Genomic DNA, 25323 nt, shown 5'->3' with positions numbered 1-25323 from the left:
ATATTTCTAATTAAATGCCTTACTCTAGGCAGCATTCTCGCCACATTACAGACATACCAGTTATTTGCATGAATGTAAAATTCTTGGTGTAAAAAAAGTACATTTTCTCTCCCTGCACCAAAAATATTAATTATTAAACATATTTAATTACTACAGAATTTTTAGTGAACTGAAACATAAAATGCCCACTGGCAATACCTAATGTTTTAAAAATGACTCTTGTTAAGATAACTGTCATATTCAATTTATAATTCATTTTCAACATCTTAATGAATCATTGAGAATAGTTAAATGAAGTTTTCTTTCACTTCCTAAATGTTATTTTTTTTCTGTTAAATAAGCTTCTAAAGACCCCTCTTATAGGCAAAGTGTGAGAACTTTGAATAACTAGCAAGTCAATGATGGAATTATATGTTGTCTTGTATGTCTAGTGTATTACTGTGAATTTTATTAATTTTTATTTTTTTAAGTTTATAGATACTGAGTATAGGTAGTTATTTTTACCTCTTTCATACTTATTCTGCATCTCTAATATATTTAAAAACTGTGTAATTATTTCAGGGAGCAAATGTCACAAATTGCATTGCAGGCTATTTGACCAGTGAAAGTATCCTGTCATTTAACAAGAAGACAAGAAATTCTGAGTGCTTACAGTGTATCTAATGCTATGTGAGAAAGAGAAAAAAAAAAAAAAACCTTAATTTTTTCCCTCTAATTATTCTTAACTAGTCAGAACTAGGTAATGCTTTATAACAATTTGTGATTATCACTCTATTGTGATTTATAATTGTTTAGCTCTTGACATGTAATTCTCCCCTTCTAGACTGTAAACGTCATTTAGAAAATGCTAACAGCTTCTTTTTTTGTCATTACATAACGAACTTTTATTTATTTTTATTTTTATTGAGTTTTTAGTTTCAATCCCAATATAGTTAATATTCAGTGTTGTATTAGTTTCAGGTGTACAATATAATGATTCAACAATTCTATACATTACTCAGTGACAAGTGTACTCTTATTCCTCATCACCTGTTTCACTCATTCCCTCCCCCACCTCACATCTGGTAACTATCAGTTTGTTCTCTATAGAACCATATCTCTCTCTTTCTCTCTCTTTTTTTCCTTTGTTCATTTGTTTTGTTTCTTAAATTCCACATATGTATAAAATCATATGGGATTTGTTTTTCTCTGACTTATTTTGTTTAGCATTATACCCTCTAGCTCCATCCATGTCTTTGCAAATGACAAGACTTTATTCTTTTTTAGAGCCAAGTAATATCTATTGTATACATGTACCACATCTTCTTTATCCATTCATCTAACCATGGACTTGTGGGCTGCTTCCATAATTTGGCTATTGTAGATAATGCTGCAATAAACATAGGGATGCATATAACCTTTCGAATGAGTATTTTTATATTTTGGGGGTAAACCAGATAGTACGATTACTGAATTGTAGGGTAGTTCTATTTTTAAAAATCCTTGAATGTTTGAATGCTTAATGATTAGTTGGATGAGTGTGTGGTTAGACAGATGGATGAATGAATGGTTGGATGGATGAAGCAGCATGGCACAGTGGAAAGTGTGCCCTGCTTTACATTGCCTGATTTGATAGAACTCATGAAATCACTAAGCATAGGGATCCCTGGGTGGCGCAGCGGTTTAGCGCCTGCCTTTGGACCAGGGCGCGATCCTGGAGACCCGGGATCGAATCCCACCTCAGGCTCCCGGCATGGAGCCTGCTTCTCCCTCTGCCTATGTCTCTGCCTCTCTCTCTCTCTCTCTGACTATCATAAATAAATAAAAAATTAAAAAAAAAAAAGAAATCACTAAGCATAAATTGCCTTGTCTAAATGGTTGACTTAGACTACACCTTCCCTACAGGTCTGCTAGTCTGAGCCTTATCCTCCAGCCTTCTGGTACATACAACTAAACCAACTCAGCTCAATCTCCATGGGCAGTTCAACTCCACACTTGAAGACAGGCCCACCTCACACTGGGTCATATCCTGGGCCACTGGATTACAGATCTTTTACTAAAATTCAGCTCTAGTTCCAACATCAGTTTTCAGTTTTGCCAAAGATGCTTAAGGAAGCTATTTTTTTTCTCCTCTGTGATTCCTCTAGCCCTACCCGACTCATGGCTTATATCCTCCTAATCTCATGTCTCAGCTTCCCTATTTCTGACCCCCCAGTCACCTGCCATTAAGTTTATGCTCTTACTTCTGGATTTGATAGGCACACTGGGTTGTAAACTCTGTATGTATGCTTCACTAATGGCCTTTACAGCTCATGTGTGTATTCCTCATCTCTTATTAAGAGGACTAGAATATGCCCTTGGGAATCTCATTAATCCCTTAGAAGGAAGGAGAATGGGAATAGTATCATTTCCTGGCAGAAAGATGAATTAAGAAATGGAGTATATAATTTAATCTGATAACTGTAAACATTCACAGGAAATGGCTAAAAGGTTGACAAAACTCTCTTATGATTACAAAATTTTACACTGAAATTCATTTAATGTCATAATTAAAGGTTATCTTAGAAATAAATGCTGTTTAGATGAAGACACCAAGAGTAAATGAAGAAGCCTCACCCCTAGTCATTGAGCTATTGTTATAAAACCCTCTACATATTCTGGAATAATATAAAGTATATTTTTAGCCACTCTGAAATCTCAGTTGCCACCCTACCTCCAGTTAATGAAGCTGAGGCACTGTTGAGCACAGAGGCACAGGCAGGTGCTCAACGTCCAAGACACATGGCCACTTCTCTAAGGCTGTTATTCTAGTGTTATAATAAAGAAAGAAAAACTGTAAGCCCTAGTAGTCCCTAGTCCCAATCCCATCCTTAAAAGTATACCCAACATATAAAGGAGATGTAAAAAAAAATTCCTAGTGAAAAATATGGAAAGGGAAATAATGGTTTCTCCTTATCGTAAGGTTATCAGTTCAAAAGATTTAGCTCTGCCTCAATGCTGTACTTCTGCCTCAACTCTCAAGTGACTACATTAGCAAGCCATTTTTTCAATTTTTTGAGCAACTGGGTTTTTGTCCTGAAATTGAAGTCTGCATTCTCATTACTGGTTATATCCTGTCAGTTTTTATGTCCCCATCAGTCTATAATATAACCAGATTCCTACTTTAATTCTTTTAGATAGACAATCTAGATATTTGGTCTAGTTTTGTTGTTTGCTAATGTTATTCATGTCCTTCCTGCTTTTGTGCCATGTGTATTAGCATCTTATATTTGAGTTTGCATCATTATGTGCTCATGTCCAAATTTATGGCTCCATCATTTCACCCAAACCTTTGATATTCTGCCTATATTCCCTGGCTTGCTTTCTTATCTGGTTAGCAATGGCCCTGTGATTTAGGTTTATGGTCTGATTTCTTTCTATGAAGGATTAGTCATTTTAGAGAAATAGGACTAAAATCCATCCTTTATTTTGTCCATTCATTCTTTATGCATATTTAATTGATATCATCTATATGCCAGTCATTCACTTATTTAGGCACTGGGATAATGAGAAACTTGCAGAATGATGGGAGGCATGAACATACAAGCCACCATTATCCATTATTTTATGTAATACATATTAAATAGGTAACTCTGGGCTAAACAATATGTTTGGCATTGTGTACACAAAACTGAATAAAATAGTTCCTGCCCTCAAAGGATTTATGAGCTTAGACATGAAAACAGATCATTTAATATATGTGACATGTCTGGTGATAGAATTAAAGGGGGTAATATGGGAGCATGGCTTGATACAATATGACACTGATTAGGTAGGAAAGAGTTTGCATGGTACATTAAGAGGATTAGCCTTAAGGGGGATGGTAAAGCACAGCTGTTTATTAACAAGGGAGCTAAGGTAATAGTTTTGAAAAACGTGGTAAACCCATTGTCTGTGTCTAGCACATACTGATGCTTGTAGAAGAAGCTTATCTTGGAGTTAGAGACTACAGATAAATAAGGCCTTAGCTATAGAGTGAATGAAGGTCACCCACAGAGACTGTATGAAGTAGTTAGATCAGTTGACTGAACATGACATTATGGGAAACACAGAAATATACAGGATAATGTCAGAAGAAATGCTTAGGAATGGTCATAGATGTGTTTGGTAGCAAGCAATGAAATGCAGGCTTTGTCTTCCTGATAAAGTCATTGGAAAGCATTCCAGAGGGGACAAAGAGCTGGGTGTTGGGAAAGGAGTAGGAGTTCACCAGTTTAACAAGGTGGGAATAGGCATTATGTGCTGAGAATAGTAAGTCCAACACTGCCAATTTCAGTGAGGCTAAAATACAGGAAGTACTAGATGAAGGATATAACAGAATGTAATCAATGTCTCAATTAATTATTATAGTAAAGAGATCTTGTAGTAATGGCTGTTTCAAGAAGACAGTGGAGGTTTGTGTTTGAGATTGATCATTGGATTGGCAGAGGAAATGGTGCTGAGTCAGTGGAACCACAACCTGAAAATGGATGGCAAGAAAGAGAATGACCAGACTGCAGCAGTGGGCTTCTTCTTCTTTTTTTAAGATTTATTTATTTATTTTAGAGAGAGAAAGAGGGAGAGAGCATAAGCATGTGAGTTGGGGGAGGAGCAGAAGGAGAGTCTCTTTAAGCATTCTTTCCACTGAGCAGGGAGCCCCACATAGGGCTTGAACCCATGACCATGAGATTATGACCTAAGCTAAAACCAAGAGTCAGCTGCTTAACCAACTGAGCCATCTAGGGGCTCCAGTTGTGGGCTTCTTCTTCGAGAGTTCATTATGTGTTTGTTGATAAGTTAGGAATAAGGTGGTGCTGAAAGTGATATCCATAGTGCCATGAATTTCCAAAAAACTAATGAGCCTCACCATACTCTTTCAGTCATAGTAAAATTAAATAACAACTTGATTAATATGAGATCTGGTTATGCTATTAGAGGGAAATATAACCAACATTTCTTCCTTCTTTAAAGGATTTTCCAGAAAAGGAGAAGTCCACAGCAAAGGCCCTGGAAGATGTAAAGGCAAACTTTTACTGTGAATTATGTGACAAGCAGTATCACAAGCACCAGGAGTTTGACAATCATATTAATTCTTATGATCATGCTCATAAGCAGGTAAGCCAAAATGAGAAAAGTTCTTCTCATTCCTAGATTTATACCTTCAGAAGAGAATGTATGCATTTGGCTTTATTTATTGTCATCTAAGATACTAAGGTGAAACCATTTTATTTATTTATTTCTCTGGAAAGGTTTTTTTCTGTTTAAATGCCAGGTGAAATATTTTTTTCCTAGAAGTATCATAAAACTGTAGGTGAATTTAAAGATTATCTAAAAGTAAACTGATATTTATTTGATAATTATACATATGGGGAAACCAGAACCCAGTAAAAATATGTCATATTTAAAACCACCTAACTAGTCAGCAGCAGAACCAGAACACTGGACAGAATCTATTATAAGGTTCTTTCAAAATTTCTGGGGTTTAGCAAATCCTAGGACTGTGGGGAAAATAATTCTTAATAAAAGGTTATATTCTCCAAAGAATACCCTCTTATAAGAGTTAAAGTGGTTACCTAACAGATGAAGCACTGCAAATGAAAAAACAACCAAAAACTCCGGCAGTTAAATTGAGAGGTAATTCAGATAGGAACGTTGCATTTCTTTTTCTTCAAAGGTCATATATATACATTATCAGTTTAGATATTCTATACACAGCTGCTAATATTCTCTATTTCCATCTCTCCGTGAAAGAGGAGGCTGTTATTCTTATCCTGTTAGATTTTATCTTTGTTGCATGAGGCTTGGAGATATTGGCCATTTAGGAATTGGGAGTGTTAAATACTAAGAAAGAAATCCCACTTGGCCAGAGGATTATTGCTGACAGCTGTGAGGAGGTGCATTTTCCTGATGCCAAATGGACCTGATATCTTGGAATCTGTGGGTAAGACTTGTGTAATCTAGACCTAAAATATTTATTCAGAGTAAACAACAATAAATATTTTGACTAACATTGCCAGTATTTACTGAGCACATCCAAAATATTTGGCCTTGAGAGATGGAAGGCATCAATTTCTATCTTTGAAGATGTGGCATGTATCTATACTTGACTGTATTTCTCAGACAAGAGCAAAAAACATGGGATAAACTGTTTTAGAACTGTGATTCCCAAATCTTAGTGTGCATCATAATCACTTTGGAACTTAATAATGCAGATTCCCAGACTCTCCTTCGAGTATTGTAATTCAGCAGTTCTGAGTTGGCCCCAGGAACTTGCATTTTAAAATGATATAAAATGGAAATTTTCAAAAATATTTAAAACTAAACTATGTGGCTACCACCTAACTCCAGCTCTGACCTCGTTTCCTTTCTACTACCACCCCTCATCGACCCCCACCCACCACCACCATATATGATTTTGAAGCAAATTCCAGATATCATATTACATCTGAAAGTATTTCAAGATGGAGAACAGTGCTTACGCAACATGGCCATTACCATCCTAAAAAGTAACAGTTGTATCTTAATACCAGTTAGTGATCTTGTTTCTTTAGTTGTCTCATAAATGATTTTTAAGTTTAGGTTTTTTGAAATCAGGATCCACAAACATCCATACTTTTGGTTGACATGTCTTTTGAAGTTTTTCTAAATATATATTTAGACTGTAGGTTTATCATTCCTTCTTTACATTTGACCTCTTGCAATTTATCTGCTGAAATAACTGGACATATTCAGGATTTTGCTGAATGCAATCCAGTGCTGTCTTTTTTTTTTCTGTCTTCTTTCTTTTAAACTGACTGTTACACGGAGCTGAACAAATTCCAGTTCATATTTTTTTCTTGGCAAAAATATATCACAAGGCATATTGTATCCTTCCATAAAGAGGCATATGATATCTGGTTGTCTCTATTTTTATGACTGTTTGAGAAATGGGTTTAGATGCCACCAGTTTGATCCATCTATCATTAAGTATATCACTTATGTTTTTCCACAAATGGTTTTGTAGCCATAGATGATCATTTGTTTAAATCCCTTACTTCATTTGGAGTTGTAAAATGATTATTCTAATTCTATCATCCTTTCGCCATTTCCTAGATAAAAATGTGTATAAAGAGAAATTCCCCATAAGCATCACTCCCTGAGGATTTTATGTAGGTGGTCTTTAGGCTGTATATTATATATCTATATCTATATATATCTCCAGGATCTATATATATAGTATAGATAGGCTATACACACACACACACACACACACACACACACACATCATATATCCCCAGTATCTCTCTCTCTCTCTCTCTATCATCTATCATCTATCTCTCTATCATATATAGTATACAGATAGTGTAGATGGTATATATAGATACTATATCTATAAATACTGGAAATTTAGAGAAACAAGTAACCAGAGAAGGTTTTCATGGGATAGCTACACTTGATCTATGCTTTAAACATGCATAAGCAGATGTTAAAACAGGGTGAAGATGGGATGGAATCTCTGATTGTGGAAACACAAGAATCTAAGACGAGGAAATAAGAGAGCCTGGGCATCTTTTCAAAACCGTCCAAAGTATTTGGACTAGGAAGAGGATGAATTCTGCACAGCCAATCGGCATGCTACAGCCTCCCTGGTACTCTGAAACCCGCCTGATCCATTTCCCTTTTTATTAGTTTCTTCAGTCTTATTTCCACTGGCTTCCCAACATGATGAAAAAGCAACCTTTCCTCAATCCTTCTTCAAAATACATTGATTTAAGTGTTCTAGAAATTATATACTTAAGATACCAAGAGAACATATAAAACTGATTTAAGAAAGAAAAGATGAGAGGTGAGCTGGATTCCTAAAGAATGAATTGAAATTAACCATGTAGTTAAGAATGGTTGATCCTGTCCAATAGAAAACCTCTATCCAGGGCATCTGGGTGGTTCAGTCAGTTAGGCATCTGCCTATGGGCTCAGGTCATGTTCCCAGGGTCCTAAGATCAAGCCTCCTTTCAGGGTCCCTACTCAATAAGGAGTATGACTCTCCCTCTTCCTCTGACTCTTCCCCAGCTTGTGCTCTCTTTCTCTCTCTTGCTCACACTCTCTCTCAGATAAATAAATAAAATCTTTAAAAAAAGAAAAAAAAAAGAAAGCCTATATTAGGACATGTGGCAGTTATAAAGCATGACCAATACACTGCAAAAGATTCACTATGGCTACTACAGTCACCGTCACTATCCTGAGGAGCTCTCTAAAACTCTTTGAAACTGTATCTCATTTCTCTCATTCTTCTTTTGCAATAGATCTTGCTCTCATTCTTCACTTTGCAATCTCTTTCCACCATTCATGTTTAATCTCACTCTTGAATCTGCTAGGGGCTTTGAACTGGACTCCCAACCTCCAGTATTTTCCCTCCTCCAAACCAGGCTATCCATTTATGGCCAAATTAATCTTAAACTACCACATTCAATGGGTGATGACTGACTTTTTCAAGAGTCTGAGCTACTTAGTCTGTCAATTCAAAATGTCCACGGTCTGGCTCTTGCTTCCATTTCCAGATTTATCTCCTGCAACTCCAGAATTTCCCTACAGTTTCTCAAAAGATGCCTTATGCTTTTCCACCTGCTCATTTTGGCTCATAATCTTCCCTCTGCCTGGGATGCCCTCCCATCTCGTGGCTGTATTTCAACATATACTCCTGCGTATTTAACACATGGATTGACAATTTATATCTGGATATTCAAAGAGCTGAAATCTCATAATAAGCTGATTTAACAGCATTTCCTAGATTCCCTTTGATCAAAACCTATTAACACTGTGCAGAATGTTGTCCAAGCTGCCCACTTTGGAAAACAATGGAATAATTAAATTTGCTGTAGATCTTGGAAGACTGCTTTCTTGGGTAATGTTGAAATACTTTTATCTAAAGATTTCTTTTTAGCCTAAAATTTTGACAATAACTTGAATTTTAAATGAAGCTGAGTTTACAATTTCCCTTTTAAATGAAACTGAATTTTATATACAGAAAAAGGAAGTATGCACTAAAGTAAAACATGCAAGTCTTTTTTTCCCCCCCAAATTCCAAAGCTAAATATGTCTATTTGGTTCTTGCTTCAGTAAGGGCTCTTCTTGATTGTGATGATGATTATAATGATAGTGGTGAGATTTGGCTGAGAGTATTTTTTGGCCTGAGTAATATGAATAGCTTCTATAATTTTATTTTCCATGTGTGTTCAGACAAAATATCTGGCCTCTTCTGTTGAACTTCCAAGATGGTCTTTTCGGCATACTTCGAAGTGAATCTAAATTCACATAAAATTAATCCTGCTATTCATTAACAGAATAGCATAGAATTGGAAATGAGGAAATCTGAATTCTTATAATTATTTAGAATCCTTCAGTTTAATAAGTGATTTCTAAAGCTTTTGTATTGTCTTGTATCTAAATAGCAGTATCATGTGTTATTTTATTACAAAGATTATATTATTCAGAGATATACTGTAATTCTAGAGAAGTAAGTCAATACATATCTTTAAAGAATAAAGTAAAATAGTCTGAGATTCATAGCTTTAGATTAATTTCATTGGGTATTTAATATTATTTTTCTATAATTTGATAAATAAAATTAAAACCTTTTTCTTAGGTATTATTGGTAGGAAAGGTAGCTTATCAGTAAAAAAGGCTGAATTTTTTATATTTATTCAACAAGGAAAAAAATTAATTTCTAGCTTTGACAACCCAATTCTCTACATAACTCATGTTTTTGGGAATAACTCAATTGTTTTAGCTATTGCTTTGAACTACTTATAATTCCGTGTAAATGTTGAGCATTACTACTGAAGCAATTTGAATATATATACAAATTACAGTCACTTGAATGAAGACAGCAGTATAACTATTAACAAAGCTAACATGCTAATAACAACTCCTTGTGAGACTATCCACAAGTCATAATTCCTTTCTCAAGATGGTGAGTCATAGTGTATAATATTGAAATGAAAACCACACATCCTCACAGGCAGCAAAAATCTCTCCTGCCCCAGAGACATCCTGGCTCATCTCAACTTAGATAAAACAAAGGAGCCTGATCCCCATACAAATAACCCATAAAAATATCTTCAATAATAAAAAACAAATCCACTTTTAGATCCTCCACATGTGACATTTAATCCTCCTAATCTTCGTTTGCTTCACAATTGGATTTGTTTTCACTCAGGAGGAGCTGTTCACTTGTCAAACCTGAATTTGAACTCCAACTGATTTATTCTTAAAATATTGTTTTGGATTCTCCCCAAACCTGCCTGCTCAGGATAAAAGAACAGAACAGAATCATCTTTGCAGTCTTGTCTCCAAGAGGAAAAGACATCCAAAACTGCTAAACAAATTCAATCCAATTACCCCATGCTTGGTTTCTACAATTTGATTTATATTTTCTCCAGATACTGCCCAAATTAGCCTGATAATATATTTCAGCATAGTATGTTTCAGTTACCAGTCCTCTTAATGTGACAACAAAACTTCAAGGTCTAGTTAGTTTGTAGGGTCAGCAAGATTGAAGAAGTGTAACCTCAGGTATCTGAAACGGAAATTCTCAGAAACATATACGTTGGTATAATAAAATACTATTTATCTCTGTTTGCATTTTGCGTTCTATAAACCCAGCTTTCTAGTATATGTATATTCCTCACTGCCCCCACCCCCACCCCCTGGAATCACTCAGCAGAATTTGGAACTTTCATTTGCAAAAAAAAGGACAAACGACCCAAAGCTAATCTTAGCTTCTGACTCCTAATTTAGCTCTCCTGAAATACTGCTGTCACCCTGGCTAAGAGGCTTTTTGATCTTAAGGTTGTCTCCTGACTGAAAAATAAATTAAAAATCTATATTCTGGCTCTTTCTGTATCTCACATGTGCCAAGTGCTTTCTTGCTCTAAGGCATTACGGAGATCTCTCTGTAATGTTCTGCCATCTGACACTCAACTTTTTGGCTCTCCTCTTCATTTGTGGTGTAGCTCAGTGTCACTTTCTCCAGGGGATGTCTCCTTTCTGCTCTACCTCAAGTGGACAGTTGTCATTTCTCCAAATCTCACTACCAGTGGTGGGCAGACTCCGCTTATGCTGGCTCTCCAGAGCCATTTGTTCAATATATAAGAATTCTGTGAACTGCTTCTTAAACCATCGGTAGCTTGAAATCAACCATGGTTTGTGGTGGGACATCCACAAGCACTATAAACAGGACATGTTAGGTTTTGTTTGATTTTTTCCAGAGTGTTGGTATAGCAGCACACCATTGCTTATTACTCTGTAAAACAGTTTTTTTTTTCTTTTTGATTTTTTTTTATCCTCTCCCCTCTTTCCTGCCATTAGTTCCACAAGGAGAGTAACAGGGTACTATCAGTTCTATTGGTCATGTATCCCTGTCTCTGTAAAGTGTAGAGCTATGTCTGGCACATAGTAATGACTCCATGAATAGTTTTTAAAAGAATAAGTAACCAAAGAAGTAAGTTTCTATAAGTGACCGTGCTACTCTGTCTTACGTCAGTATATTCATCCACCATTGATTAATTACTACTAGTGTTATTGAGAAATAACTGACATATATTAATGTGTAGATTTAAAGTGTATAGCATGATGGTTTGATTGACATATATTATGAAATAATTATAAAAGAAAAAAATTCTCTTTATGATGAGAACTCCTAGGATTTACTCTCTTAACAACTTTTCTGTGCATCCTATAGCAAGGTTAGCTATAGTTATTATGTACATTACATTTCTAGTAATTATTTATCTTATAACTGGAATTTTGTACCTTTTGACCATCTTCCTCCAATTCCCCCTCCCTCCACTCCACATTTGGTAACCACAACTCTGATGCCTTTTTCTATAAGGTTATTTTGTTTGTTTTTAAGACTTAACATTTAAGTGAGATCCTACAACTTTGTCTTTTTCTGCCTTATTTCACCTAGTATATACTTTTAAGTCTCATCCACATCACAAGTGGTAGGATTTTCTCATTTTTGTGGCTGAATACTATTCTATTGTTTAATGCCCATGGATATTTAAGTTGTATCTATGTCTTGGTTATTGCAAATAATGATTCTATGAACATAGAGGTGCAGCTATCTTTTGACTTTTTGTGTTTTTTGAATGTATTATTGCCAGAAATGGAATTATTGGATCGTATGGTACTTCTATTTTTAATTTTTGAGGAACCTTCACATTATTTTCTTTAGTGGCTATAACAGTTTACAGTTCCACCAACTGTGCACACAGGTTCTCTTTTCTTCAGATCTACACCAGCATTTATTAACTCTTGTCTTTTTGATGATGGGCATTTTAACAGGCATAAGATGGTATCTTATTGTGGTTTTAATCTGCATTTCCCTAAGGTCTAGGAATGCTGAGTATCTTTATTTTGTACTATTGACCTTTTATATACATTCTTTGGAAAAAGGTCTGTTCAGGTCTGTGGCCCATTTTTTAATTGATTTACTTGGGCTCTTTTGCTCTTGAGTTGTATGACTTCCTCATATATTGTGGATATTAACTTTATCAGAGACATAGTTTGCAAATATTTTTTCCCATTCCCATTCTTTTCAGTTTGTTGGTGGTTTCTTTTGCTGTGCAGAAGTATTTTGGTTTCATTTAGTCCCACTTGTTTAATTTTATTTTGCTGCTTGTGTTTTCAGTGTCATAGCAAAGAATTCATCGCCAAAAGCCACGTCAAGGAGCTTTACTCCTGTTTTCTTCTAACAGGTAGAATTGTGTCTCAGCTCCCTTGTCTGGGTGGCAGGGAAGGGATGCTCCAGGCAACTCTCAATTTCTTGAACAAGTTTGGGCTAACTTTAGCCTTGGCTATGAAAAAATTCCTCTGTCTTTGTGTTGCACAGAAACCCTCTATGCCCTGTACTGGCTTTATCTGAGGGTAATCCATTCTGTCCATGCACCTCTACTCAAGCACCTCTGGGCTGCACAGCATCCAGGAGTTACAGCCAGCCATTGGGGTCAGATGTAGCCTGGAAACACTCTCCATAAACGGTAGGGCTATGACTCAGCTCCCTGCTTGGATCAAGCAAACGAGGCTCTAGGACCAGCAAAACTCCTCCTTTTGAGGATCCAAATCAGGGAGACTAGCACTCCACAGAGTTCCCTGGCCAAAGTATACCGTTGATATGCTTCTGCAAATGAGGATAGCCCCTGGTTTGGGTTACTCCTTTGCCATATCAACTCAGTCCACCAAGATTTCTGTGCTGGTTGTTGCAAGCCCCTTCTTCCTTTTCTTCACAGGCACATTCCCAATAGCTGAGCCCACAGATTCCCCTGCAGTACCTGTAGGGCCAGATCAGAGTTGGGGCTCTCACAAGTGACAAAACATGCTGTGGATGGTGGTTGTCTGCCTCTAGATTCTCTTTTTTCCCCTCTGAAGGATCCAGAGACTCAGGGGAGATCTCTCCACACGGTACTTCACTGGCCTGGGGGAGAGACATATTGTCAAGGTGTAGCTGCTTCTCTTTCCCTTCCAGTGTGGTCTACCTTGGTCTCTGAGGTGTGGGGGGGTGCTTCATGTTCACTCCCATTTCCTAGAATTATCTTTGTGGTATCGTGTTTTTAAATAGTTGTTAACTGTTCTTGTGAAGGGGAGTGAAATTAGGAACACCTTTAATTGCCATCTTGGTGATGTCACTCCTTAATCTCTTCTTAAGTAGAGACAGTGAATGTTGCTGTAAACAAGAGGGGACCCCCTAAACCCAAGTTCTTTGTGATTATTGAAGAAAAATTGTCATGAAAAACCCCTTTTAATAATTTAGAAAATATTTGAGCTCATGTAAATGTTGATGCGGTGTACCCCTTTTAAGAATTTTAGACTTTAATTGTAGAAAATTGCTAGCCTTCAAGCAAGCAAATGATATGCTCAGATTTGTGATTTAGAAAAATAAATCTAGAAGTAGTTCAAGAGATGGTACACAAGGAGAGAACTTGGCTCTGTGATCAGATATGAGCCCAAAAGCCCAAGAGAGATGATCAGAGCCATTACAGCAGTGACAAGGAGAGAAAGTGAGAGGAATGCATTGAAAGATTGTCAGTGGCTTGAAACACACGAACACATGCTCTACATCACTAATAATCAACTAAATACAAACTTGGAGAGTTTTTTTTTAAGTATGTCAAATATGATAAAAGAATGTTACTATCCAATGTTGACAAGATGTGAGAAAATAAACACTGTCAAACAATCCTTGTGAGGATATGAAGTGTTTCAGTCTTTTGATGTTCAGTTTGGATTATTTATCAAAAGCTTTAAAATGGGAATTTTCTATCAACAATTCCATCTGGCATGTATTCTAGGAAAATAATCAAATGAATTGCAAGATTTGTGTATAAGGATATTTAAAAGAGAAAAATACTAGAAGCATTCTAAACATAAGATGAAAAAACAAAAACCCTGAGAGACCAAATTATGACACATATAAATGGGACTACTGTGTAAAAATTAAAATTGTGTTTGGATCTATATTTTACACAAAATTTAATTATTAAAATGAATACTTGAATACTTGTTTATTTATATTTTTAAGAATTGTTTTAAATATTTATTTATTTGAGAGAGAGAGAGAGAGTAGGAGCAGGGGGAAGGGGCAGAGGCAGAGGGAGATGCAGACTCCCCACTGAGCAGGGAACCCAATGTGGGGCTCCATCCCAGGACCCCCAATTTCATGACTGGAGCAGATGCTAAACTGACTGAGCCACCCAGGTGCCCCTGAATGCCACTTTATATAAAAAATTAAAGAGGGATGCCTGAGTGGTACAGTCATTTAAGCATCTGATTCTTAGTTTCGACTCAGGATGTAATCTCGGGGTTGTGAGATCAAGCCTCATGTTGCGTTTCACGCTCAGCATGGAATCTGCTTAAGATTCTCTCTCCTTTTCCCTATGTCCCTCTCCCTGGTTTGCTCTCTCTCTCTCTCTCTCTAAAATAAATGAATAAATCTTAAAAAACAAAACAAAACAAAACAAAATGAACCACCAAACAAAAAACACAAAAATTAAAGAACGCAGACATATAGAACAATGAGTAAAAGTATATAGTAGCAGTTTGGTCCGTATCTTTTTAGAGGAGTCTCTAAACATTTATATCAAATCATAAACTTGTATAAAACATAAACATAAAATGTGATTGTGTTATATATACTGTTCTGCTTTCATACATTTTCATTTATATCTTTTCAGTCCATAAAGATTTATATTCTATTGTGTTGTTAAGTCAATATTCCAAATTTATATCGTGGTGACTTGTAAATTGTTTTTTCATCTGAGCTTCTTAGGTGCTGTGATTACTTTATGATTATGTTTTCTTTATTGTACATTTTTTTTTCCCGTGGAGTTAGAAATTGCCTAACTCTTAGATTTGCTCAGTTTTATACAACTGCCTATTACTAATTTATCTCTGAACTATCTACCATATTAATAACAAAGTCTTAACAAATAACATCAGATATATGCGGCAATAGGTCAATTCTGTTTTGATTTCTTCCCCCTTCTTATTTTAGAGAAATGTGTGGTAGAGTCCTCTGTCTTTTGGCTCTAGTCGGGCTAGATTGTGCTCTACTCTTGCTGCACAGCTATCGTACTTCTTATCATCATCCTGTGACTGCTTTTGCTTCTTTCCAAGATTGCTTATTTCTCATATCCTTGAACTCATGACTTCCCATATCTTATTTCCTCCTCCCTGTGGAACCTAGTCTCCACAGCTTCCTATACACATGTTAAAAATTGGGGGTCCATGTCTATCAGTAAATTCAAATGTGTTTATTCTCCTCTCATACTTAATTTATTTTTCAAACAGTTTTCAGCTTTTAATCTTGCTATTGAAAAGTTATATCTCATTTTGAGTCCTAATCATTTTTTTCTGAAAACTTTTAGATGTGTCTCGCCATCATTTCTTCTCACAACAAACATTTATTTACTGCCAGCTATGGGCCAGACACTGTTCCACATACTGGGGATACAGTGAGAAACTCTCCAATCATCTCCATCCTTGTGGAGCTGACATCATAGTTCATGCAGGAACACAGAAAAGGGAGAGAGAAGTAATAAAATAAATAGGGCACTGGATAGTCATAGGTGCTATGGGGGAAAATAAGAGTATAGCATGTAGGGAATGCTCTGGGAAAATAGAATTTTAATTTAGAGTTTCATTAAGGGTGAAGACCTTAATTAAAAGACGATAATAGGGCACCTGGGTGGCTCAGTGGTTGAGCATCTGCCTTCAGCTCAGGGCATGATCCCAGGGTCCTGGAATTGAGTTCCCCATCAGGCTCCCTACAGGAACCCTGCTTCTCCTTGGGCCTGTGTCTCTGCCTCTCTCTGTGTGTCGCTCATGAATAAATAAAAATCTTAAAAAATAAAAGGTGATAATAGGTAAAACTCAGAACATACAGGGAACTATTGTTTTATCTGAGGGACAATATTCCAGCCAGAGGGAATATTACATGTCAGGTCTGGGAATTAAGGCCATGCACACTGTGCCAAAGACTTAATATGCTAACATCCTGCAATGACCTGCTTTGATATGAGTCACTTTTCAATACTGTGCAGGGCATCCCATGGAATATTTCAATTAGAAAAGTCATGTCATTGGGATCCCTGGGTGGCGCAGTGGTTTGGCGCCTGCCTTTGGCCCAGGGCACGATCCTGGAGACTCAGGATCGAATCCCGCGTCGGGCTCCCTGCGTGGAGCCTGCTTCTCCCTCTGCCTGTGTCTCTGCCTCTCTCTCCCTCTCTCTGTGTGACTATCATAAATAAATAAAAAAAAAAAAAAAAAAAGAAAAGTCATGTCATTTGTTTTGGGAATTTTTAAATACTGTATTGGATAATTTCCTCATCTGCTCTCTTTCTTCTCTTCCACGATTCTCTTATTTTGATATGAGAATTCCAGCATGAGTTTTCCAAGTTCCTTATTTTTCTTACCATTTTCAGTACCTTCATGTTTATGTAAACATTATGGGAGATTTGCACAATTCCATCTTCCAGTTTCCCAAGTGAACATTATTTCATATTGTATGTGTGTGTATTTGTGGGGAAATAGTGTGAGACAGAGAGAGAGCAAGCAAGTACTCATTTGGTTTGATCTACAGTTCACACACTAGAGGCATTCCTCAAATATTTTGAAGTACCCAGCTGTTTACCTGACATTCTCATTTATAACTGAGGGACCAAAAATTTGATTGGAAAGTTTACGTGTATGGGTTGAGTTTGGAGGGAGGCAACCTTCAGTATGATGTGATAGGGTAGTAATATATATATTTTTTTTCATTGAGTGACCTCCAAGTGTCAATATCTGTGAAGCTTTTGGAAGTTGTGAACAGAAAAGAAATTTGAAATCTCACTTGTATGCAAATTTTCACTTAATCTGCTTATTTTAAATGGTTTTATAGCTTAGCCCTAAGCTGTATCAGATGTTCCTAAGTCTAAATCCTACCTGGTTCGGTATCTCCAGAGAGCAAGCCTCAATTTTCTGCCAGAGTAGGCTAGGGGACATGCTGGCCTGTCTGCTCTTTTGTAAACTTTAACTGGTTTTCTTATTTCAAGTCCCAACCTTTACTTTTCCAGTTTTACTTCTCTAGCAAAAGTTTGCTGGATTAATGTCCGCTAGTCCTCACTCAGCAGTCAGTCTGCCTTGTCTCATGAATAAATAAATAAAATATTTAATAAATAAATTATTGGGTTACATACATATATATTAATAAATTAATCTGATCGTTTAAATGATAAATATATAAATTAATCTGGTAATATAAGTGATAAAATTATACCCATTAAAATTAAGTAGCCAAAATATTGCAGAGCTGTAGGTCAAGCCAGAACTTCTCTCCACAAATGTTGATGATAAGGCCAGAGCCTGGAAAGTAATGCATGATGTATAAATCAGTTTTGATTAATCATTTCTTTCTTATTTCCATGTAATTATGTCAGATATGTAATTCATTCATTAGTCACTCTTCCAGTCATTTGTTCAAAAATCACTTGTGCTAGGCTCTGTGTATTTTATAAATGTAAAAATAAGTAAACACTTCCAGTTTCTAACATCCTACAGAATTATGTACAGAATTTGGAAGTTCTCACTCCCATCCACATAAGCAGACAAAAATTAAGCAAACTGAAAAACCAACAATTCTCTTTAGACCCACCAGAGAACTGAGGTTATAGAACAAATTGTTTTCCTCCAAACTGGACAGGTGGATACAGGAAATTACAACTTAGCAAAGCTGAAGTGTGGGAATTTTGAGGGCATCTGTAGCAGTGTATGGAAACCTAACCTATAATCGAGGAATTGCAGGAGGCTCAGTGTGGATAACTTCGAGGTAAAAATTTGGCAGGAGAGGGCTGTCTCAAGCAGGCCACCAGGCTTTTTATAAATTTTACCTCTGGGAAACCCATCTTGTTCTTAAAGTGAAGATGAGAGAAAAAAAATTCCCTTCTGCTTCAGGCAGCAGAAGAAACAAAGCCATTTAAAAAGGTGTCAGAGCATTTCAGGCTTCTTAGCAAGACATACCCTCAGGAAGAAAACAGTTTTCCAACATCAGGGAAGAGAAATACCCATCTCCCCCTTTCTGTCTCAATAAGGGTGGTGAGGGAGGAAGAGGCCAGCCCAGAGAAGCACTTGAGACAGTCATAGCCCAACAGGTCACTAAAGGCTGAGACCTAGTCATAGGACTACAGAACACTTGGCTTTCTCCAGCCAACACCTTACACCACATCAGTAGGGTTCCTGCAGAATGGTAGAGGAATACGACAGAAAGAATGGCATGTCTTCAATCTTATTTAAGAAGCCTGTAGAAAAACCCAAAGTCAACAGAGGAGATAAATACATGGGCACCAGATGAAATTTTAGCCTCTGATGAAATTACAGTTTCAAGAAAAGGAAATAGCCCAATATCTAGCTGTGTATACATAAAACCTCACACTAATGGCATATTTACTTCAGTTTCACCTACCCAGTACATCATGTCTGGCTTTCAAGAAAGTAATTGCAAGATATAATAAATAACAAAAAACACAATTTGAAGAGACAGAACAAGAATTCAAATAACACTCAAATATGGCAGAAATGTTGGCATTATCAGACTAAAAATTTAAAACAAATATGATTAATATGCTAATGGCTTTAATGGAAAAAGTAGACAATATACAAGAACAGAAAGGTAATGTAAGCAGAGGGAAGGAAACTAATAAAGAAGCAAAGGAAATGTTAAAAATAATAATAGGGCAGCCCAGGTGGCTCAGCAGTGTAGCGACACCTTCAGCCCAGGGCCTGATCCTGGAGACCCAGGATGGAGTTCCACGTCGGGCTCCTTGCATGGAGCCTGCTTCTCCCTCTGCCTGTGTCTCTGCCTCTCTCTCTCTCTCTCTGTGTATCTCTCATGAATAAATAAATAAAATCTTTAAAAAATAATAAAAAGAAAAAATAAAAGTAATAATAATTTTTAAACTACAACAGAATAGAAGAATGCCTTTGAGAGACTTATCAGCAGATTGGACAGAGCTAAGGAAAGAATCAGTGAACTTAAAAAGATGCCTGTTAAAACTTCTAAAACTGAAAGGAAAAGAGAAAAAAAATAATGAAAAAGATTATCCAAAAATTGTAGGAAAATTACAAAAGATATAAAACCCATGTAATGGTATTACCAGATTCAGAAGAAAGAAAAAGAAGAAAGAGAAGAAAGAAAGAAAGAAAAGAAAGAAAGAAAGAAAGAAAGAAAGAAAGAAAGAAAGAAAAGGAAAATCTGAAATAATCCTCACTAAGAATTTTTCAAAATTAGTTATGGACAATAAATTACAGATACAGGAAGCTCAGAGACACTAATCAGAATCTTAGAGAAAATACAAAAATTGATACCTACGTCTATCATATTCAAACTGTAGAAAATCAGACAAAGAGGAAATAAATGAATACTTTCTTAGACAAACAAAAATTGAGGAAATTTGTCACCAGTAGATCTGCCTTAAAAGAATTGTTAAGAGAAATTCTACAGAAAGAAGAAAGAAAGAAAGAAAGAAAGAAAGAAAGAAAGAAAGAAAGAAGAAAGAAAGAAAAAGAAAGAAAGAAAGAAAAAAATATGTATATATCAGAAACTCCATCTACATTAAAAAAGGAAGAGCATTAGAGAAGAAATAATGAAGATAAAATAGTTATATTTTTCTTGTTCTTAACGGATGTAACATAACCGTTTGTTCCAAATAATGTCAGCGATGTATTCAATGATTATAGCTTATGGATAAGAGACATAGTGCCAGCAATACTGTTAAGAAACAGGAAGGAGGGATGGGAAACACTGTATCATAAGATACTTGCACTGTCCATGAAATGCTGCAGTGCTGTGTGAGACAAGACTTGGATTAGTTGTAAATTTTTTGGAAAATCAAGGGCCACTGCTAAAAGGAGTAGAAAAGAATAACTGATATGCTAAGAGAGGAGAAACAATAGAATCCTGTAAAATATGCAACTGAAACAGTGAAGGCAGAAATAAACTGGAAGACAAAACCAAAAAATAAGCAAAGAACAAGAGCAATGAATAGCAGACATTAACAAGCATGGCAGATGTTAATCCAACTATATCAATAATCACTCAAAATACAGATGGTCTAAATTCCCCAATTAAAAAAACAGATTGTCAGAATTCATTTTTTGAAAAAAGAGAGACCCAATTACATGTTGTTTAGAAGGCTTACCTTAAATATAAAGACACATATAGTTTGAAAGTAAAGTAATGGAGAAATATATACTATGCTAACATTAATCAAAAGGAAGCTGGAGTAGCTATATTTATTTTAGACAAAGCTGACTTCAAAGTAAGGGAAATTATCAGGGATAAAAACAGCATTACCTAATGGTAAAGAGGTTAAATCATCAAGAAGACATAACAATACTTTATGTGTATGTGCCTAACAACAGATCATCAAAAGCTGTGAGACAAATTTGGAAGAAAAGCAAGGAGAAATAAATAAATCTGCTATTAACTTGAAGAGACCAACACTTCTCTGTTAGTAATTGACATATCCCGCGAGCAAAAAATCAATTAAGAATGTAGTTGAACTGAAAAATACCACCAGTCAACTTGATTAGTTGACATTCTTTTTAAGCTCATGTGAAGCATTCACCTAAGTGGAGCATATTCTGGTCATTAAAAATATCCAAATTTTAAAAAATAGAAATCATACAAATTTTTTTCAGACCAAATGATATTAAACCAGAAATCAATAATGGAGAGATAGTTGGAAACCTCCACATAACTGGAGATTAAACAACACACTTCTAAATAATATGAGTACAAGAAGAAAGTCTTGCAAAAAATGTTAAAATATTTTGAACTAAACGAAAACATAATAGGATTTATCAAAATTTGTGGGATGCAACCAAAATGGAGTTACAAAACGTTTTATATTGTTGAATATTATATTAGAAGAGAAGAAAGACTTAAAATTAATAATCTAAGCTTCTACTCTAGGAAACTATAGAAAAAAGAACATATTAAGCCCCAAACAGAAGAGAAGAAATAAAAATTAGAGCAGAAATCAATGAAATTATAAACAGGAAAACAATAGAGAAAGTTAGTAAAATCTAAAGCTTGTTCTGGAAAAAGATCAATATATTGATTGAACTTTAGTTAGGCTAATAAAAAAGAGACAGAAGACACAAATTACTAATATTAAAACTGAAAGAGCACCCATTACTACTGATTCCATGGATATTAAAAAGTTAATAAAGGGGACACATGGGTGGCTTAGTCAATTAAGCTCCTGGGATTGAGCTGCACATTGGGCTTCCTGCTCAGCAGAGACCCTGCTTCTACCTTCCCTTTTTCCTCTTCCCCCAGTTCATGCTCTCTCTCTTTCTCTCTCTCTCTCAAATAAATAAATAAATAAAATATTTTTTAAAAGGGATAATAAAAGAATATTGTGAAAAAAAACCCTATGCTCACAAATTTGGTAATCCCTTTTTTCTAAAAGATTTTTCACTAATCATGAATGCTTAGACTAACTACAGTGTTGGCTTTCTTAAAGTTAATTCTATGGAATGACCAATGAACATGTGGTTGTATGATTTACAAAGTAATTCTAGGCAGAAAAAATAAATGCATAGTGAAATCCTCTTTTGGTAAGTATTGCACATCCAGGAATCTGAGGATTTCTTGGTAAGTATCAATGTAACCACTTCATATGCAGATTAAAGACATACCTCTGTGCTTTATTCTTATGATGAAAGAGGGAAAGCTAACGTATGCCTGTCTCATTGTGGAGATGGGCTTCTGTTGAAGGTTAGGTTGGAAGAACACTTGAAAAACAGAGCCAGGATTTTTCATAAGAAGTAGTTTTGTATCTACTCCAGTGCAGAGAATAAAAGCATTAACATTTTATCCTGGAGTACGACTCTATTAATTTTAGACAGAGAGCTGTTAAAAATGAGTTCATACCTGTTTGGGAAAAAGCAGCCTCATCTTTGACATAGCCATAAAGTCATCTCAGTAAATAATTTAAAAAATTTTAAAACAAGTAATATAGCTTTCTGGCTTATATCCCCAAATAAACTCTTAAACACATACCTCGAAAATATAATGAGCTTGTTCTCAAAATGGAATTATTAAAGGTGGGCATAATATGTTCTATTGTGCTTCACTTTATTGTCTTTCACAGATGCTGCATTTTTTTTTTTTTTTTTTTTTTTTTTTTACAAATGAAGGTTTGTGACTACCCTGTGTTGGGCAGTTTAGTGGTGCCATTTTTCCAACAGCATATGCACACATGTGTGTGTATCTGTGTCAGATTTTGGTAATTCTTGCAATAGTTCAAGATTTTCCATTATTATATTTCTTATGATAGCTTGTGATCAGTGATATTTGAGGTTACTGTCATACTGTTTTGGGGCACCGTGAACCACAACTATATAGTGAACTTAATAAATAAATGTTATCTGTATTCTTACTGTTCCAGGGACTGGCCATTTCCCCATCCCTCTCCCTCTCCTTTGGGCTCTCTTATTCCCTGAGGCACAACTATATTGGAGTAGGGCAATTAATAACACTACAATGGCCTCTAGGTGTTCAAGTGAAAGGAAGAGTCATACATCCCTCACTCGCTTTAAATCAAAAGCTGGAAATTATTAACTTTAGTGAGGAAGGCATGTTCAAAGCCAGGATAAGCTGAAAGCTAGGTCTCTTGCACTAAACAGTGAGCCAAATTGTGAATGCAAAGGAAAAGTTCTCGAGGGAAGTTAAAAGTACCTCTTCAGTGAACACACAAATGATGAGAAAACCAAACATCTTGATTGCTGATATGGAGAAAGAATTAGTAGTGTGAATAGAAGACCAAACTGGCCACAACATTCTCAAATATTAGGCCAAAGCCTAATCCAGAGCAAGGCCCTAACTCTTCAATTTTGTGAAAAGTGAAGAGGGTCAGGAAGTTGCAGAAGAAAAGTTGGAAACTAGCAGAGTTTGGTTCAGGTGATTAAAGTTAACTCTTTAAATGAAAGTGTAAGGTGAAGCATCAAATGTTGATGTATATGCTGCAACAAGTTATCAGATCTCCGATAAACAGATTTTCAGTGTAGACAGTACAGCCTTCTATTGGAAGAAGATGCCAGTTAGGATGTTTTTTAACTATGGGGGAGAGGTCAATTCCTGGCCTAAACTTCAAAAAACAAGCTGATTCTCTTGTTAGGGGCTAATACAGCTGGTGACTTTAAGCTAAAGCCAATGCTCAGTTACCATTCCAAAATCCTAGGACCCTCAAGAATTATTGTAAACCTACTTTTCCAGTTATCTATACATAACAAAAACCCTGGGTGATAGCACATCTTTCTTACAACATGGTTTACTGAATAGGTTAAGGCCACTGTTGAGTCCTACTGCTCAGAAAACAAGATTTCTTTCAAATGATTATTGCTCATTGACAATATACCAGGTCACACGAGAACTCGGATAGAACTCTGATAGAGATGGACAGTGAGATGAATGTTGTTTTCCTGCCTCTTGACATAACTGCTAACACACCTATCCACCCATGGATCAAGGAGCTTTCTGCATTTCAAGGCTTATTATTTGAGAAGTACTTTTCATAAGATGGGAGCTGCTAGAACTACTGATTTCTCTGATGGATCCAGGAAAAGTAAATTGAAAACCTTCTGGAAAGGATTCACCATTCCATACACCATGAAGAATATCAGTAATTTGTGGGAAGAGGTCAAACTCTCAACATGAACAGGAGTGTGGGAGAAGTTGATACCAACTGTCTGGCATGACTTTGAGGGGATCAAGACTTCAGTGGAGGGAGTGACCTGAACCTGTGGTGGCCACAGCCAGAGGACTAGAATGGGAGTGGAGCCCCTAAGGTGTGACTGAGCTCATGCAATGTCATGATAAAATTTGAACAGATGAGCAGAGAAAGTAGTTTGTTGAGATGAAATCTACTCCTCGTGAAGATGCTGTGAAGATTGTGGAAATGACAGCAAAAGATTTTGAATATTACATAAACTTAGTTGATCAAGCAGTGGCAGGCCTTGTGAGGATCAACCCCAATTTTGAAAGACGTCCTACTAGGGGGTCAAATGCCATCAAACAGCATCTCATACTAGAGAAAAATCATTCATGAAAGAAATAAGTCAATAGGGGAAACTCTTCTGTTGTCTTATTTTAAGAAATTGCCATAGACACTCGAGTGTTCAGCAACCATCCCCCTGATCAGTTAGCAGCCATCAACATGAGGGCCATAACCTCCACCAGCAAAAAGATTGTAGCACTGAAAGCCCAGAAGAAGGTTAGTATTTTTAGCAAAAAAAGTATTTTTAAATTAAGGTATAGTATAAACATAGCTTTTGCTTGCACTTAGAAACCAAAAAAATCCATTTGACTCACTTGATTGCAATATTCACTTTATTGTTCTGGTCTGGAAGCACTAGTAATATATCCAGAGGTCTGCCTATGTAAACTCATTAAGGGTTGAAGTGTATAAACTTAAAATTATTCCTTTTGTCTCGATTTATTATTTGGTACTAATCCTTTTTCTTGTTCTTTCTTCTTCTTTTTTAAAATTAAACAAAAAATCCTTTTTTGTTTAATTTAATCAGCCCAATGGGAAGAAGTATATTAAATTTATTATGACCTCTGCCCAGAGTAATTAAGGACTCATAATCAGACTAAGCTCTAACTCTAGATCTAATAGCCTCTTTGAGCAGTAAATGATACCTACTTCATAGGATTTCTATGAAATTAAATACCGTCATAAAGTTGCTCAGTGTACTGTTTGACCCAACAAATAACTATGTTTATAATAAAACTTTAAAAAACAT

General features: G+C 35.9%; 1 protein-coding gene across 1 annotated transcript in view; it reads left to right on the top strand.

The window, feature by feature from the left end:
* The window catches only part of ZNF804B (zinc finger protein 804B), a 495181-nt gene that overhangs the window by 395714 nt on the left and 74144 nt on the right, over positions 1-25323 (top strand). Inside the window, exon 2 of the mRNA XM_072784284.1 lies at positions 4969-5112. Coding sequence (XP_072640385.1) covers positions 4969-5112 — 144 coding nt within the window. The remainder of the gene's footprint in view (positions 1-4968; positions 5113-25323) is intronic.

This window comes from Canis lupus, chromosome 18 (genome assembly GCF_048164855.1).
Source record: "Canis lupus baileyi chromosome 18, mCanLup2.hap1, whole genome shotgun sequence".
In the NCBI taxonomy this organism is placed as follows: Eukaryota; Metazoa; Chordata; class Mammalia; order Carnivora; family Canidae; genus Canis; species Canis lupus.
The sequence above is the reverse complement of the archived record's forward strand: the minus strand, read 5'-3'. Positions and strand labels throughout refer to the sequence as shown.